The sequence below is a fragment of the Neoarius graeffei genome, chromosome 4, assembly GCF_027579695.1.
Source record: "Neoarius graeffei isolate fNeoGra1 chromosome 4, fNeoGra1.pri, whole genome shotgun sequence".
Taxonomy (NCBI): domain Eukaryota; kingdom Metazoa; phylum Chordata; class Actinopteri; order Siluriformes; family Ariidae; genus Neoarius; species Neoarius graeffei.
In genome coordinates this window covers 6242141-6260155 of record NC_083572.1, presented here as the reverse complement: position 1 = coordinate 6260155, position 18015 = coordinate 6242141, and the positions used below count along the sequence as shown (strand labels likewise).

The following is an 18015-nucleotide window of genomic DNA, read 5'->3' as shown; positions in this document are numbered from 1 at the left end:
ACAGCTTTCCTTCAGAAGTATGGGGTGCCAAGTGTCACCGGGCCCATTTCGTGGACGAAATGGAGAAAATGAAGACGAAATTATAAAACACCGTGATGCCTTTCGTCCACGAAATGCACACATCAGTTTTCATTGTGTCCACGAAATGATGAAGACAGTATGTCATTTAGTGTGTGTGAAATCACGAATGCATTTTGTCAATCACGGAATGCATTCCCTATATCACGAAATTCATGGTGTCAATCACAACATATATTTCGTCCACAGAATGCATTCTGTACATCACAACATGTATTTCGTCCTTGGAATGCATATGATGCATCACGAAATGAATTTCGTCAATGACAGAACACATTTCGTCCATCACAAAATGCATTTCGTCCGACGAAATGCATTTCGTCCCAAGAAATGCATTCTGTGATGGACGAAATGCATTTCTTTGTCCGTGTGGTCAGCTTCAAACTTTAGTTAAGCTTGAAAGTGTCAATTTTGGAGCAGGAGGTTATTTCTTGGACAGCAGCCTCTTAGTTCATGGTGATCTGAACTGTAGACAGTGATCCATCAGCTTCCAGTTCATGGCAGGGCTGTGCCAAGGTGGTTCCCAGGTTGTTCCTGACCATCCAAACCAATTTCTTTTCAGCTGAGGGTGACACTTTGGGTTTTCTTGAAGCAAAGTGGCTTGGCAAAGTGACTACACCTCACAATAACTTACATACAATTGTTTGGACTGATCTTGGAATTTGCAGTTGTTTAGAAATGGCTCCAAGAGACATTCTGGAGTTGTGTACATCTGTGATCCTCTTTCTCAGATCTGCAGTGAGCTCCTTGGACTTTCCCATTTTACTGTGTGTTGGTCAATCCAATGAGTGCTGTAAACAAACCCTTTTTATGAAGGCACAGAGAAGCTACCAGCTGTAATCAGTCATGATCACTAACAGGAAGTTAAGAGACCTCTGCCTTGGCAAGATAAGAGACATTTTGGAAGTTTCAGCACCTCTGAATTAATAATCTAAGTGAGCATTTTTGACCCTGTATGTATAATTTTGACCCTGTGTTGATTTCAGAAAACCCAAAGAAAATTAAAACTTGTGCACTAAATTCTAGTGTTTTTTTTAATGAAAGCTGTATGCTGTACAATCATTCTGCCACAGAAAAAGAACATTTCAAAGAAATTACTGAAAGCCCAAATATTGACACACACACACACACACACACACACACACACACACACACACACACACACACACACACCACTTTTACGATTTGTCTTACTTTTGCGGTCACATTACTTTTGTATTGTTTTTATTATTTTATAAATGTTTTATTATATATTTTAAAAATAAAATTTACAGTATTATTATAGGCTATATTATACATTTATATACTTTCTATTGTTATTATTTTCTCCATTCTGTCCATCCATACAATAAATCACTGATTTTAAAAAAAGTCAATATTCAGAAATTTCTAAAAATTTATTTTTCACTTTAAACTTTAACAAGATTATTATTATTATTATTATTATTATTATTATTATTATTATTATTATTATTATATTTCTGTTTCTGGCACATTACATTAATTTGATATTATTTAAATTTTTGCACATTTATTCCTTTATTATACAAGTTTCTGATAAATTTATATATATTTTATATATTTAATTTACATGTTATCTTTTATTATGTATATTTCTTGTACATTTTACATTGTTATATATTTAATATTTTAAATAAATAATTGAAATATGTAATTTTTTTAATTTCATATGGAATTAGCTTACTTCACATGACTTTTTTATTATTTTAATTGCAATTTGATTCTTTTTACATTTTATATATATAATATAGTTCTAGTACTTGTGTTTATTTTTATTGCTATTTGATTTTTTTAATTATGTTCTTTCTTTCTTTCTTCTTCTGTTTTTTTTGCACCACACTGTAAAACACTTTGAAGTGCATGTTAAATAAATAAATAATAATGATAATAATAATAATAATAATAATAATAATAATAATTATTATTATTATTATTATTATTATTATTACACATTTGGAAGACAAATTAGAATATTAAAATAAGATTTTTTTTTTAAAAAAGGTAGATTTTTTTTCTTCATATTTTTACCCACACAGAAGAAGGAACTACAGTAAATGTGAAAAACAGATTTCAGAGGAACAGAAAGTAGACAGGCAAAAACATTTTACAGGTTTTTTTTAACCACATTTATGGTTGTCAAAGCTGATCATCACTCCTACGTGGAACAAAGCCGTCTGTGCCGCACCATGACTACACAAAACCTACATTTCTTCATTTGTAAGCTGAAGAAATTCACAACAGAGACATTTCACAGTTCAGTGACTTATTCATAAGTTTGTGATTGACTTTCATGGGATTTAAAGCTCTGAGCTTCTTTTTACAGGTTGACAACAGGAAAATTAGTAGATGTAAAACCGTCTGATTTCTAATCATAACGTCTCTGATCTGCTGCTCTTCCTCTTCCTATAACTGCCCTTTTTTTTTAAAATAAGATGAATCAGTTTTTATTTGAGAATCTAAGAAGATCAGACGTAATTCTAAATCCCTATTACACATCCATATTTGTTTGTTAGAAAGATATACTGTATGATGACTAAGAAAGGTGTAAGGGGTACAATCTGTTGGCAAAGTAAGGAATAAAACACTGGTGTAGGGAAATTAACCAGTGATGGCGTGGGGTAATGAAGTGGAGTCACTATTACCATAGCGAAGATAATTATTTTCCAATAACAGCACATTCTGACGTGTTTTATTCCATCTCATACCACAACAATTTGTCAATAATATATTTATTTTATATATCTATATTATATTATATAAATATATATATTTATTGAAGAACGACACATCATACCTTTTATCCATTTGTAGCAAGTTAGTTCCTGTTATCAGTTATGTTACAGCAGCTATAAATGTTCGTTCCTTCACAAGCTTTTCTTTTTTATGATATATATTTTTTAAAGATTTTTTTTGGGCTTTTTTCACCTTTATTGGATAGGACAGTGTAGAGACAGGACAGGAAATGAGTGGGAGAGAGAGAGATGGGGAGAGATCAGGAAATGACCTTGGGTCGGAATCGAACCTGGGTCCCCAGATTTATGGTATGGCACCTGAGCCACAACACCCCCTTTTATGATATATATTAAAAAAAAGTTGCTTGTTATGTTACCAAGAAGCAACAAAGTGTAACATACTGAAGATGTCAGAAAACTTACAAGCTGTTACAAAGCGCTGACACTGGAGACTCCTTCCATAAATGTTCGAGAAAATTTCACCATATAAACAATTATATATTCGAAATGATTTCGGTTATTATTATTATTATAATATACCTTTGCAGCATTGCAGCTGGATTATGGGTTGTTATTATAATTTATTATGCATCAACATTTATTAACACCAACAACATAGCTAGTACACACACAAGTGATATTTTATTTGAAGTAAACAAGAATAAAATAAACGAGGATAATGTTGTTTTCACGGCTTTGTTCAGTTTTGTAGAAATTAGGATTCAATCATTTTTAATTCAATGTATCAACTTTTTTTTCTAAATTAAACCTACAAAAACCACATATAGGTTTATAGGTTCTGGATAAGAGCATCTGCTAAATGTCATTAATGTAATGCAATGAGGGGAAAAAAATGACACGGAAACTTCTATTACACATTTATTTGCATTCAGCAGCCTATAAACGTCAAAGACTTTTGATTTACATTCTTGATAATGCAATATATTTTATTCATATTCAGTACATGGAAAAAAATGTGAAATGAGTATATAAATAATCTTACTATGTGGCAGTTAGTACCAGTAAATATTCATAACTGAAAGGATATCACACTCTTCTCAACTATGACAAAAGATAATAAATAGGTAACCTTTACGTATATCATTTCTGTTTGACTATCAGGTGACCAGTAGGAGCTCCCAACCCTGAACATGTCATGCACTTTGGGTAAAGTATGGAGTACTGATTAGTGTTGTTTTTAGGAGTGTGGGCTATACTATTAAATCCAGTATGCAAAGACCTTCTAGACTCGTATTGTCATCTCAGGCTCTCCCTTGAGGCAAGGCATTTCCTGTACAGAGGTGTCTTGTTTGAATAAAGCAGTTCGGGTGCAATTAAAAAAAAAACGACAACAACCCTTCAATCTAATCTCCTCATACACGAGTTACAGGTTAACTATGGATTAACTGTGACGAGATACATAATCATAACTCATGCTTGACGTCCAAACTTCCAAAAAAATCCATCCTACTTGCACACATTTGGCACAGAAATCCAAATCCAAATACTCACAGCTCAAAGATCTCAACCTCTCTGGAACACAAAAGAGTGACTCTAAGGATGGCCACTGAGCAAACTCTATTATCACTCAACTATCATGCCTTAGCCACCATTGCTAATCATGCTGGAGGAAGCACTGCTGTCACGCTGTGTATCCAGACCAAGCTTCTGCAGAGCCACACCCATGCTAGCCAGCACCTGGATTAGGGTCATCTCTTGCTGCGTGGCCTGGTCGATCAGCGCCGGACATGTCGGGTTGCACTGAGGCCACTGGCACGTATCGATCAGGTGGAAGGGGCAGCCTTTGAGGGCCGTCTTGCTGTTCTTGTTGGCCTCCTGTAGGCTTCTGTCCCAGCACTGGAGAGCACGAGATAGAGACGTGCCCTTCACTTGGAAGTCCATCCACTTACTGAAATAAGATTGGGAATACTGTATGTCAATATAAAGATTTTCATTAGGATAGGATAGGATAGGATAGGATAGGATAGGATAGGATATATTCTCCTCATTATGTTCTCACTTTCCTTGTAGGATTCATTATATTTAATTAACATACAGATACAAATAAATTCATGAGGTCATTTTATGACCCACATAAACCCCTGGGTGGTCCGTGCTATCATTACACCCAGTGTGGGGCCACTGGCTAGGTGTGTGAAAGTGTGAGGTGGTATTTTGTTGACATCCAGAATGCGACGTGATGGATGCGTTGTCAAAAACAGCAGTATGAGCTCACCATGTGCGGCTGCGGTGCCCTTACCCTTACCTTTTAGTGATCAGTGTGTGGGACAGGCAGGACGGGGCGAACACAGCGCTGGAAAAAACAAAACAAAACATGTTACAAGAGGCACTTATGTATAACATGAACTTTTCTATAGAAGCTTGAATAAACTACATCTTTAGTTTAGCACTTAGTTTCGTAAGTATTTAGAAACAACTTCCTAATCCTTAATAATAATTACTGACACTTTTTAATCAGACGTTCTACCTGCAACTGTTTTCTTCTTTGGATTGTATTCTCTCATGTGCAAATGTGAAACGAGACCGTCAGTGACGGCGTCGCTCACTCTGGCCCCGTCTAGTCCAGAAGGAACGATCTAAAGTGGGCCATGATAAATGTTGCAAGCTATACACACTATATAGAAGGGATATCCACCCTAGGAATACCGACCTATTTGCCAGAAAGAATCCAAAACAGCGAGGAATTGACCGAGAAGAAGCGATTTTTGTTGAACTGCTCATTAAGGCTGAATTAGTCCATAACTTCATTAATAATTGTAATAAAGCAAATCTGGGTAGAAGTTATATGCACCCTAGGTACCCCTACCTTCATGCCAGAAAGAATCAAAATCGGGGAAGAATTGAGAGGGACAAGAAGCGATTTGTGTGGAAACTGCTTGTTAGGGATTGATTAATTACTCCATATCTTCATTATTAACTGCAATTATGCAAATTGGGGTAGAAGCTATTATATGCACCCCAGGCAGACCTACCTTCCTGCCAAAAAGAATAAAAATCAGTGAAAAATTGAGAGAGAAGAAGCGATTTTCGTGAAATGTGGATGATGACGGACGGACGACAGACAACACGATGGCATGAACTCAGCACCTGTTGGACGGATGAACTAATAAGGACCCAGAAAGTAGCTTTGTCAGAGTCCAGGACTTACGTGACATCTTTGAGAGAGTTTTTCATTTCTTTCCCAAGATTCTGCATGTAGGTCCACTGCTGCTCGGAAAGAGACTGTCCCCCAACGTAAATGTTCTCCACACGCAATTGTTCCTCATCAAAGAGCCACTGAACCACAAACAGTGGAGCTGCAAAGAACAGATTTGAAATTTTACTTTTCCAGCATTGAAGTTTATATCAAATCTCAGTCACTGTTTCAAGGAGGCCATCTATAATGTGTTGTGAACACTTTTAATGATGAAAAACACCTCCTAAGACCTACTGACCACCATAGTACTGAAGAGTAACAGGAAGGAAAAGTTGGTGTACACTTTCATCTAGCACCATGATTCACTGATTTGTCCTTTAAATCAGAGGAAACCCTTCAGCAGGTTCTCAATTCAAGCCCATTCCCTGTCCCAGTGATCGCACACGAACTCACAGCTCAAAAAGGAGTACAGCTTGTGTCCAAAAAAGCATTGCCACTCCTCGCCTCGCTTGTAGTGCTGCTTACACTTCTCTGGAATAACTCCATTCCACATTCTGTGGAGGAAAAAAATGACTTATTGTCTTATTTCGAAAAACATAACCGATGTGTGAAAGTGTAAGCGTTAAGGAAATGACTTATACGAGAGCGTTTGACTTTACCGTAACCCCTTCTTGATCGCATCAACTGGAGTGCAAGAAAGACTATCTGGACACTCTGGGGTCTTTTGCTGCTTGCTCTGCAGAAACCATCCGGAATCAACCAAGCCTCGAACCTGCACATCTGCACCGAGCTGCTCCAGCTGACCGGCCACCTTGTCGATGTTCAGCAATACACCTGTACCTCCAGCACTACAGGTAAGATGCAGCAAATATGTTTGAGCCCAAAATAATCCTGACTGGGATAGAAAACAATATGGGACATCTGATTGGGGTGATAAGTGTGTGCATAGCTGTGCATTCTTTTTTTGGCTGAACAAACATGCCGCTAATCTGGGAAGACTCTCTAGAATTCAGTGTCCCATTGTGGAGGGATATACATAGATATTATGTCATAGTGGTATACATCTTCGTGGTGGACAACAGCATGAGCTGAAAATAGAGCTCCTGCTAGGGTGCTGCTCAGATGGTGCCAGCAAGGAGCTGGTCCATACATGGAGAAAGTGTTTAAGCCCTCTGACCCAGTGCCTCTGTGTCTATTGTTTCCATCAACATGTTACTGAGATCTAAATCTATCTTGACAGCTATAATGAGTTGCATTGCTACTGATACGTATCTTGGACTTCCCAAGCTTAAGGAGATATGATCCTTGACATACAGTAGGTTCAACTTTGATAAGCATCTAATTTAATTATAAATGACCACAGCGCTGTTGAATTCTTGATTCTGATTGGTCAAAGGGTGTTGATTCATTTCTTATAACAGCAGCGTTAACGATTACAGGTTTATACAGTGCCTTGCAAAAGTATTCATACCCCTTGAACTTTTTCACATTTTTCCACCTTACAACCACGAACCTAAAGGTTTTTTAGTGAGATTTTATGTGATAGACCAACACAGAGTAGCACATAATTGTGAAGTGAAATGAAAATGATAAATGGTCTTCAAAATTTTAAACAAATAAAAATCTGAAAAATATGATGTGCATTAGTATTCAGCCCCCCTGCGTCAATACTTTGTAGAGCCACCTTTTGCTGCAATTACAGCTGCAAGTCTTTTGTGGTATGTCTCTACCAGCTTTGCACATCTAGACACTTTGCCCATTCTTCTTTGCAAAATAGCTCAAGCTCAGCCAGATTGGATGGAGAGCGTCTGTGAACAGCAATTTTCAAGTCTTGCCACAGATGCTCAATGGGATTTAGGTCTGGACTTTGACTGGGCCATTCTAACACATGAATATTCTTTGATCTAAACCATTCCATTGTAACTCTGGCTGTATGTTTAGGGTCATTGTCTTGCTGGAAGGTGAATCTCCTTCCCAGTCTCAAGTCTTTTGTAGCCTCCAACAGGTTTTCTTCCAGGATTGCCCTGTATTTAGCTCCATCCATCTTCCCATCAACTCTGACCAGCTTCCCTGTCTCTGCTGAAGAAAAGCATCCCCATAGCATGATGCTGCCACCACCATGTTTCACAGTGGGGATGGTGTGTGCAGGGTGATGAGCAGCGTTAGTTTTCCACCACGCATAGCGCTTTGCATTTAGGCCAAAAAGTTCAACTTTGGTCTCATCTGACCAGAGCACCTTCTTCCACATGTTTGCTGTGTCCCCTACACTTCTTATGCCTGTCTTTCAACAATGGCTTTCTTCTTGCCACTCTTCCAAAAAGGCCAGATTTGTAGAGTGTACGACTTATAATTGTCCTGTGCACAGATTCTCTCACCTGAGCTGTGGATTTCTGCAGCTCCTCCAGAGTGATCATGGGCCTCTTGGCTGCTTCTCTGACCAGTGCTCTCCTTGCTCGCTCTGTCAGTTTAGGTGGACGGCCATGTCTTGGTAGTTTTGCAGTTGTGCCATACTTTTTCCATTTTTGAATGATGGATTGAACAGTGCTTCTTGAGATGTTCAGAGCTTGGGATTTTTTTTTTATAACCTAACCCTGCTTTAAACTTCTCCAGAACTTTATCCCTGACCTGCCTGGTGAGTTCTTTGGTCTTCATGATGCTGTTTGTTCTTCAGTGTTCTCTAACAAACCACTGAGGCCTTCACAGAACAAGTGTATTTATGCTGAGAGTAAATTACACACAGTAGGACTCTATTAACTAATTAGATGACTTCTGAAGGCAATTGATTGCACTGGATTGTATTTAGAGGTATCAGAGTACAGGGGGCTGAATACTAATGCACACCACATTTTTCAGATTTTTATTTGTTTAGAATTTTGAAGACCATTTATCATTTTCGTTTCACTTCACAAGTATGTGCTACTCTGTGTTGGTCTATCACATAAAATCTCAATAAACTTTTAAGTTCGTGGTTGTAAGGTGGAAAAATGTGAAAAAGTTCAAGGGGTATGAATACTTTTGCAAGGCACTGTATCAGAGTGCTCAGTCTAATCCGTTATAGATGGGCTTGTATGGAAGATGCTTCAGATAAACAGATTAAAAACTACGTGTCAGATTATTTTTCCGTTCCATTGTGTTTTATTCCTTACATATTACCTTGTTCCAGCCAGTATCACCACTTTGGCCTGTTTCAGTCCTTTTGTTACAAGGTCTTTGATCAGCTCCCGAATGATCACAGATCCCATGAAGGAGTACTCTGACATGGAGCAGACACAAACATAAGAAGGTTAAAATATGCAGATACCAGTCAAAATCTTCAATTAATGTTCACATCAAACATCAAAGTGACTTCCACTGTTACGTGGATGTTGGCATCAGATGGGTTGGCTCGAGTATTTCAGAAACTGCTGATCTCCTGGGATCTCTCTAGACGTTACACAGAATGGTGCGAAAAACAAAAATATTTAGCAACCAGCAGTTCTGAAGCAGTTCAGAAACTCCTTGAAGACAGGACAGATCAGAGAAGAACGGCCAGAATTGTTTGAGTGGACAGGAAAGCTATGGTAACTCAAATAACCACTCTTTACAACCATGGTGAGCAGAAAAACATCTCAGAATGTTCAACACGTCAAATTTTGAGGAGGATGGGTTAAAAGAGCAGAGGATCATATCAGGTTCCAGACCTGTCAGCCAGGAGCAGGGGTCTGAGGCACAGACAGTGGGCACAGACTCACCCAAAATGGACAGCTGAAAATTGGAAAAAGGTAACCTGTTTGTTTGTTTTTTCCCCACTCATTTCTTGAACGAGCAGGTACACACGTGTTTCTATTAAAGAGTGATGTGTGCTTTTTAATAATCTTATGTTTTATGTTTTTTGAAATTGTATAAAAGTAAGCATGTAATTTTTACTAATTGCAACTATAGGTATCGTTGAGGTGGTGGTGAGAATTTTGGACCCTTAAAACAGGATCATTGGCCAAACTAATGGTGAATATATCCTGGTTTATATTATTTATATCCACAGAATTTATATAGAGAGAATTTACACTACCGTTCAAAAGTTTGGGGTCACTTTGAAATGTCCTTATTTTTGAAAGAAAAGCACTGTTCTTTTCAATGAAGATCACTTTAAACTAATCAGAAATCCACTCTATACATTGCTAATGTGGTAAATGACTATTCTAGCTGCAAATGTCTGGTGTTTGGTGCAATATCTCCATAGGTGTATAGAGGCCCATTTCCAGCAACTCTCACTCCAGTGTTCTAATGGTACAATGTGTTTGCTCATTGCCTCAGAAGGCTAATGGATGATTAGAAAACCCTTGTACAATCATGTTAGCACAGCTGAAAACAGTTGAGCTCTTTAGAGAAGCTATAAAACTGACCTTCCTTTGAGCAGATTGAGTTTCTGGAGCATCACATTTGTGGGGTCGATTAAATGCTCAAAATGGCCAGAAAAATGTCTTGACTATATTTTCTATTCATTTTACAACTTATGGTGGCAAATGAAAGTGTGACTTTTCATGGAAAACACAAAATTGTCTGGGTGACCCCAAACTTTTGAACGGTAGTGTATGTCCAAATACTGTACTAATAGAAGCTTGGGCGTCACCTGTTTCTTTCGCCTGTTTGGTCTGTGCTGCTGGTTTGTTACCACTCCACACGTCACTGGAGCAGTAGGGGACAAACCTGATTACAAAACACAGAAAATTACATTAAATATATAAATATGTGCTCAGTTGCTCGAGACATGCTTTCGTAATTGCACTTTTGATGCACTTACACAATGTTGGCATTGTACCAGTGTGGATTTTCATCAGCTTGTGAAGACAGGAGTCCAGTTCCTAAACAAAAGAAACACCACACTTAAAAGAGAGAGAGAGAGAGAGAGAGAGAGGGATGGCATGGTTTGTCATGTTAGCGCTACAGAAAGTGATAGACAGCAGCCTACCTTTGCGTGTCTGTGGCCAGTCGGTTGAGCTCATCAGGCGAGGGATATTTTTATATCTGGAATCACAGGTCTCTTTGTTGTAACAGCACCAACCACCTAAAAATAATTCACTAATATTAGTCGGACATCCGGTTTGACTTGGGCAGCCCCATTAGGCTGCCCTTCAGGCTTTCGAGGTATGGACCACCTGCACTGGGCCACGCTGTAAACTCTAAAAGCAGCGGTGAGAGGCATGACTAGTGCAGGAATGTGTATGAGTGTTAACTCTCACATCACTAAATGAAAGATCAGGAGTATAAATGTCTTCTTGGGTGGCATGATGGTGTAGCGGTTAGCACTGTTGCCTCACAGGTTCAAGCCCAGTGGCCAATGGGGGCCTTTCTGTGTGGAGTTTGCGCATTCTCCCCGTGTCTGTGTGGGTTTCCTCCGGGTACTCTGGTTTTCCCCACAAACCAAAAACATTGCAGGTTAGGCTAATTGGTGGCTCTAAATTGACCGTAGGTGTGAATGTGAGTGTGAATGGTTCCTTGTCTCCTTGTGTCAGCCCTGCAATGATCTGGTGACTTGTTCAGGGTGCACCCCGCCTCTCGCCCATAGTCAGCTGGGATGGGCTCCGGCTTGCCCGTGACCCTGGACAGGATAAGCAGTTACAGATGCTGGATGGATGGATGTCTTTCTGAGTTATAAAACTAGCCTCATAATGTGGTTCGGTTAGAGAAGCAGCTTTGGGACCAATAGGTTGCTGGTTCGATTCCCTGGATCAGCAGGAATGGCTGAACTGCTCCCAATTGCTCCCCAGTTTCCTCTGGTTATATTGTATGTTACTCTGGATAAGAGTGTCTGCTAAATTGAATTGATGTTCTCATTTACACCTTTTCAAAGAAATATATACACTTACATTACACACGTCTACATTTCTCTCTAATCCTCTTTTCTAAACTCATCAGGTGACATTTTAGCTTCAGACAGCATTTAAACCCATAACAAATCTGAACGTTTTATAGCAAGAATAAGACCTGAAGTAATATCCACCACTGTAATCCAATACTGCTACATGCACTTGTGTGAGCAATTAGCGTTCAGCTAGTTATTATCATGCTAGCTAACATTTGACAGATCAGGAATAAAGCTGTTGTTAGCCTTCGCTAATTTTTCCCAACATAGCATGATTTTTATTTTATTTTTTTGGTGAATGTGGAACCCTCCCAAAGGGATCAATAAAGTTTTATCTAATCTAATCTCTAATCAAGTACTATCAGTAACTGAAATCAGACATGTGAATCTTTCTTCTACTTCTACTTTAACCCACAGAGGTCTATGCTAACATTTACCTCTTTTTAACACCAAACATCTCATCTCATTATCTGTAGCCGCTTTATCCTGTTCTACAGGGTCGCAGGCAAGCTGGAGCCTATCCCAGCTGACTACGGGCGAAAGGCAGGGTACACCCTGGACAAGTCGCCAGGTCATCACAGGGCTGACACATAGACACAGACAACTATTCACACTCACATTCACACCTACGCTCAATTTAGAGTCACCAGTTAACCTAACCTGCATGTCTTTGGACTGTGGGGGAAACCGGAGCACCCGGAGGAAACCCACGTGGACACGGGGAGAACATGCAAACTCCGCACAGAAAGGCCCTCGCCGGCCACGGGGCTCAAACCCGGACCTTCTTGCTGTGACGCGACAGCGCTAACCACTACACCACTGTGCCGCCTCACACCAAACATGTGTAGTGTTTTATATCTTGTGTTTTATATCTTTACGACTTGTAGTTTTAGATGTGTCAGACAAGTGGATAAAAAAAACTAAAGAAATCCTTCTGTTTACAACGTAATCTTCCATCTTGAAAATGGAACAGCAACTCAATAAATAAAAAATGTCCACTGAGTGCTATTTCATAGGAAAGACCAAAATAACAAACATCGAATCTGCTAAACTGTGAAGCTATGTAAAAAAAAAAAAAAAGAATTTTCTAATCTTGTCTCTGCAATCAGACGTCAAATAATTTGTAAACTATTGAGATACAGTCCTGTGCAAAAGTCTTAGGCACATGTAAAGAAATGCTGTAGAGCAAAAACGGCTTAAAAATAATTAAATGAAATGTTTTAACATAAAAAAATACTATAAACAGTAAGCAGTAAGCCATAATAAAGGAAACAAAGTCAATATTTGGTGTGAGATGACTCTTTGCTTTAAAAAAAAAAAATGTAGGTTTTACTGAGCATCTTGCAGAACCAGCCACAGTTCTTCTGGACACTGATTGTCACATTCGCGTCTTAATTTTATGCTCTCTTGTGTAACATGCTGCTCAGATAAAAACTTTTTTTCCTGTAACATTTAATTTTGTGCTGGAAAAATCCCTGAACGTTTGGAACTCTAAAATGTTTTTGTAATGTTTTGACTTGATAATGTAGAAGTCTCCGCAGGTTTGTGATCATTTTCCAGTCCAGCTACATGCTGGGTTTCTTTTCTTGCCCCATGCTGACACCATCAATCGTACATGTAACGCAAGCGAAGCAACACACGGTCCAAAAAAACAACAACAACAAAAAGAGCATGCCTACAAGAAGATGAGCAGCGGTCAAAATAACGCCGAGCAAAGCATTTAAGCCCGCTGACGGCCCCTTGACAAAATTAACCTCGTTTTAAATACTCACCCTCCAAAAATATCAGCCACCTCTTGCTTCCTTTGAACTCCTTTAGGTAAAACCTGTGGACAGCAAATAAATATAGAATGGGATAGAATGGGAAGAGGTTACGGATGAGCCTAGGACATGCTGAGGTCATCGCCATATCAGGATGTTTTCGTAATACAGCCTGTTTTCATATGACATTTATACAAATCGTGCATTTAATATAATACATACAGTAAGTTTACTTGAAAAAAGTACATCACCGTGTATCACTAAACTACACTGTAACTGGCAGATGTTTTCAGGATGGACCACTTGAAGGTTCTGGTTTCTCTGTAACATGTCAAGCTGAGGCTGGTGAAGGAACGGCTGTTTGCGCAACATTAAATGTAACCATAAATGGATTAAAAAAATACACCAGGTTGTTTTTTTGCTTTGAAAAATGTCTGCAGTATAAGAGGAATAAAACACATTGCTATCAGTAACAGCTCTCTGCTTCACATAACAACCCTCCCCCATTTTAAGAACGAAGTGACGATCTCGTGCTCTCACCCAGCCGCAGTGCCGTCGTTGCACGTGGCTGGAGTGTTCTTCAGAAGGTGCAGCTTCATGTCATCGGCCGCCTTGTTAGCAGACACTGCCTGCTGGTTCCCTGCACGTGTGTCTTTGCCAGAACTTGGTACAGAGTCATCGTCTGGTCCGACCTCTGCAGTTGGGCTGCTGGGTTTTTTAGCTGCTCTGCCGCCTGGTTTGGCATTTCGATTGTTCTGACCAAAAATGCCTCCAAGCATGAGCAGGAATATTACATGACACAGGATCTTCATATCAAATCCAGCAGGACGTCCTTTGAAGAAGAAGGTAAAGAAGCAGAAGAAGTTGTCATGTGATATAATCTTAAAAAAAAATGGCTTCAAGACTATAAGAAGCCTGCTTGCCTTGACTTTATAATATGACAAAGTAATTTCTTGCACTTAATAATCATAATAATAATAATAATAAGAAGAAGAAGAAGAAGTGAGACAATCTGAAATAAAGTTCTCAGACTTATCTAATATTTCTCAATACAAGATAACGCACGAGATAACACAATATAATAAACATACCTTCACTAAAGTCACATTTGTGTAACATTAGAAGTTTATTCAACTTATTTCTCACATTTTTCGAGCTCGAACTTGTCTTTCAAGGAGTAAATGCTTGACCCATGTAGTTATGTGTCAACAGAATACGATTTCAAGGTTAAAATGAGTAAAAATGTCAAGAAATTGGCTTAAATAATGAGAAATATTATATAAATCTGTCTTTATTCAATGCATTCTCACTTGCTAATAGAACTTTCTCGCCCTGACTTACTGTTAACTGACATTATGAGTTTACTTAAGGCAATTAAAAAAAGTCCAAAGAAATGGGATAAAATTTTGTATCATAAAGTAACAAATATAAGAATTTTAAGCCTATTTCTGTGCACTTTTACTCATTTCAGGCTTGAATTTGGCTTTGTAGAAATCTATAATTGAAATATGCAAAGATATCCAGTGACTGAATAAGATGATGAAGCTTAAAACAAGTGAAAAAAGGTCTAGAAATGGGTGTAATGGTCTTATATTTGTTATATAATCATTTCCAAATGAGAAATAGTGTATATATGTTTGCCAAAGATGTATTTTTTTTGTTATTGCCTAGTTTCGGTAAGTCCACTCACCCTCAAACTGTCTTGAATTTGGCAAAGTTATCCACCAATAGAATGAGACCATGAAATTAAAATGCGTGATTGTGTCTATGGGCTAATCAATGGGATAATCATCAATACTCAACTTACATTTGATAAATCCACTCACCTTGACTCACTGTTACTACTCAAGTGTCATTGTGACATTACTGAATGTAACTAATAATAATGAACAGGGATTAAATATCCACAGCAAAAGCAACATACCCTTTATAATCACCCAGTCCCGTTCACCTTGCTCTCTGGAGAAGTCTTCTGTTGTGTGGACCACCGTGGCCGCTGCGAAGAATTAAGAGTTATGGACTTGATGGTTTATTGAAGCGTGCAGCGATGATCTTGGACTATGGATATGGATGTGCTAGGTTTTATAGTGCCACCATATGGATTGCGTTTCCTAGCATCTCTCCCCCCACCCCACACACTTTGAGCCAGTGCCAGCTCTGGGCTGTAACTGATGACACACCGGCGCTGGATGCCTGATGCCGAGGAGAAAAGATAACAGGCACTCTACGGGCCATATTTCAAACACAGGCCCTACCCCTCGAACTGCATCCCACAACAACTCCTCCCTCGTTGACGGCTCAGGCCGGCTTTGATTTAAACACCTACATGGCTGAAATACCTGCACGGCCCTTCAGATACATGGCATGCAACAGGTCAGTGGAGTGAACGTCTACTACACGTTCGAGCGAGGAATAACAGGGACTGAGTTACATGGTGTTTATTCACCAGTCATCAACAAGGACCAAAGTTCTTGGATGTCTAATGGACACTTCATTCCAGTACATTATAACATTGTAAAAATATCATAAATAAAGCCAAATTTATCGAATATCAAATTCTTATTAGGAGATCATTATATAAGAAATATAACTAGATAGATCCTGTGACTAAAGTCACAGTGATTTGTGCTAGCTCTTATAAACTGGGATGTCTGGTCACCGTACCCTATAGATCCGGAACGGTAAGAGATAGAGAATGATGCTTACTGAGGAAAACGTGCTGTTTTTCAAGGATCATTCCGGTTCAGTGATCCAGATCAGCACCAAAAGTCATAGCAACATAATTTAGCCCAGAGGTATTCTTCTTATGAAATTTGGTGGTGATTGGTTGAAAACTGAGGGAGAAATAGCATCCTAAAAAATGTTAGGAGAAAAAAATAATAAAAATAATAATTTCATTGGCTGTCCATCACTAGCGATGATGACTGCTTCATTAGGATGCACAGAAACGCAGACGGGCCGCGAAGCCTGCACCAGAGCGACAGAGCAGTGGCACAAATGGCCTGGCCAAGCCGCCACGGAATGCCTGGCCTCGTCAGCTCTCGTATACTATTCTCCTAATGAAGCGCCTTGCATAGTCAGGTAAGACAAACAATGTCGTGCCCCCATCGTGTTGTCTCTCTGGACCTCCAGACCTGATGCCAAGTGGTGCACAAAAGTGCCACAGACCTCCTGACGGGTGTGGAAGTTGCCCCGTGGTGACATCTGACTTGCTGAGTGATGCCATTTGTTGACCATATGAGTGGCTCTTCGTCATGCCATCTGGTGGTGCGCCATTGACCCTGTTGGGTTCATCTGCCACATTGTACCGAAAAGTGCCCTGCTGCCAGCACCTTATTGGTGATGTACTATTGAACCCATAGCTGGAACCCAAGCAGGTGCTACCACTCCGGGTCAGAGCGGACCTGGGAGCAATGGTGATTAAGGGGTAACTCCACTTTCCCCAATACTCAAGTCCTCCTGGACCTGAGACTCACCACCAGTTACAGTTTAAAGTCATAGCCAGGACTAATAATAATAATAATAATAATAATAATAATAAAGTAGAAAGATCCTGAGTGAGAGTAACAATTTTCGCTAGCGCAAATTAAATGTGTGTGTGTGTGTGCGTGTGCGCTAAGCCTATTCTATTTTTAGATATTTGGGTTTTTTTTTAGAAAAAACTAATTTCAAGCTTGAAATTGTTTTGTAAATAAGAATTTGCTTCTTTTCGGACAATTTCTAACATGACAATTTCAAGATTAACATTTGTGAATATGTCTAGAAATGGGATTAATAATGTGATATTTCTTTTATAATCATATCATAAAGACGAATATGAGATTAATTTGCCTACATGTAATTTTTATGCATTTTTTTTGCATTTAAGCAATTTAATGCTCAGTAGAATCTCAAACCTTTAGTTAATCTATATGAAAAAGAACATGTTGAACATTTAAAAAAATAAATCAGCTGCTCATCTATATCTTGATTGATTGATTGATTGAATTATTTTGTGCATGGGAAATCATAATTGAAAAACATTTTCATGTCGATTTTTGTTATCATTTGAACATGTACCTGGTCTCCACATATCCAATTATTACATCATAGTTGTTGTTATTATTATTAGTATACTATAGTATTTTATTACTTTATTATTACATGCACAATTTGTTATATCAATCAAGAAACATGTCAGGTTTTCATTACTGACTTATTGTGAGCGAATCTTAATGCAAAAGCGATTTCAATCAATAGCAGGGTAAAACAGAAACCAGATTTTATCTTTAAAATTGAGAATGCTGTGGGGGAAGTTTTGGTTTCCTCAGTGCACTTTTTGAACTGAACAGAAATATTTTGAGTATTATCTAATAAGTAATAAATAAATAGTCATCAATAATATGATTAATATTTGGAGAAACTTGTGAACAAATCAATACAATT

General features: G+C 38.6%; 1 protein-coding gene across 2 annotated transcripts; it reads right to left on the bottom strand.

The window, feature by feature from the left end:
- Positions 1–3848: 3848 nt before the first annotated feature.
- notum2 (notum pectinacetylesterase 2) lies at positions 3849–15621 on the bottom strand. 2 transcript variants are annotated; one of them, XM_060918104.1, is made up of 12 exons: positions 15542–15621; positions 14131–14422; positions 13603–13655; positions 10937–11032; positions 10769–10829; positions 10598–10674; positions 9142–9241; positions 6648–6836; positions 6442–6542; positions 6001–6148; positions 5098–5145; positions 3849–4740 (listed from the first exon to the last, which is right to left on the bottom strand). In XM_060918104.1, the coding sequence occupies exons 2-12, from the start codon at positions 14400–14402 to the stop codon at positions 4434–4436; spliced, it is 1452 nt and encodes a 483-aa protein (XP_060774087.1). In that variant the 5' UTR covers positions 14403–14422; positions 15542–15621; the 3' UTR covers positions 3849–4433. The 2 variants fall into 2 exon arrangements, with proteins under 2 accessions (XP_060774087.1, XP_060774086.1); XM_060918103.1 differs by having other exon boundaries at positions 15515–15615.
- Between the last annotated feature and the right edge of the window lie 2394 nt (positions 15622–18015).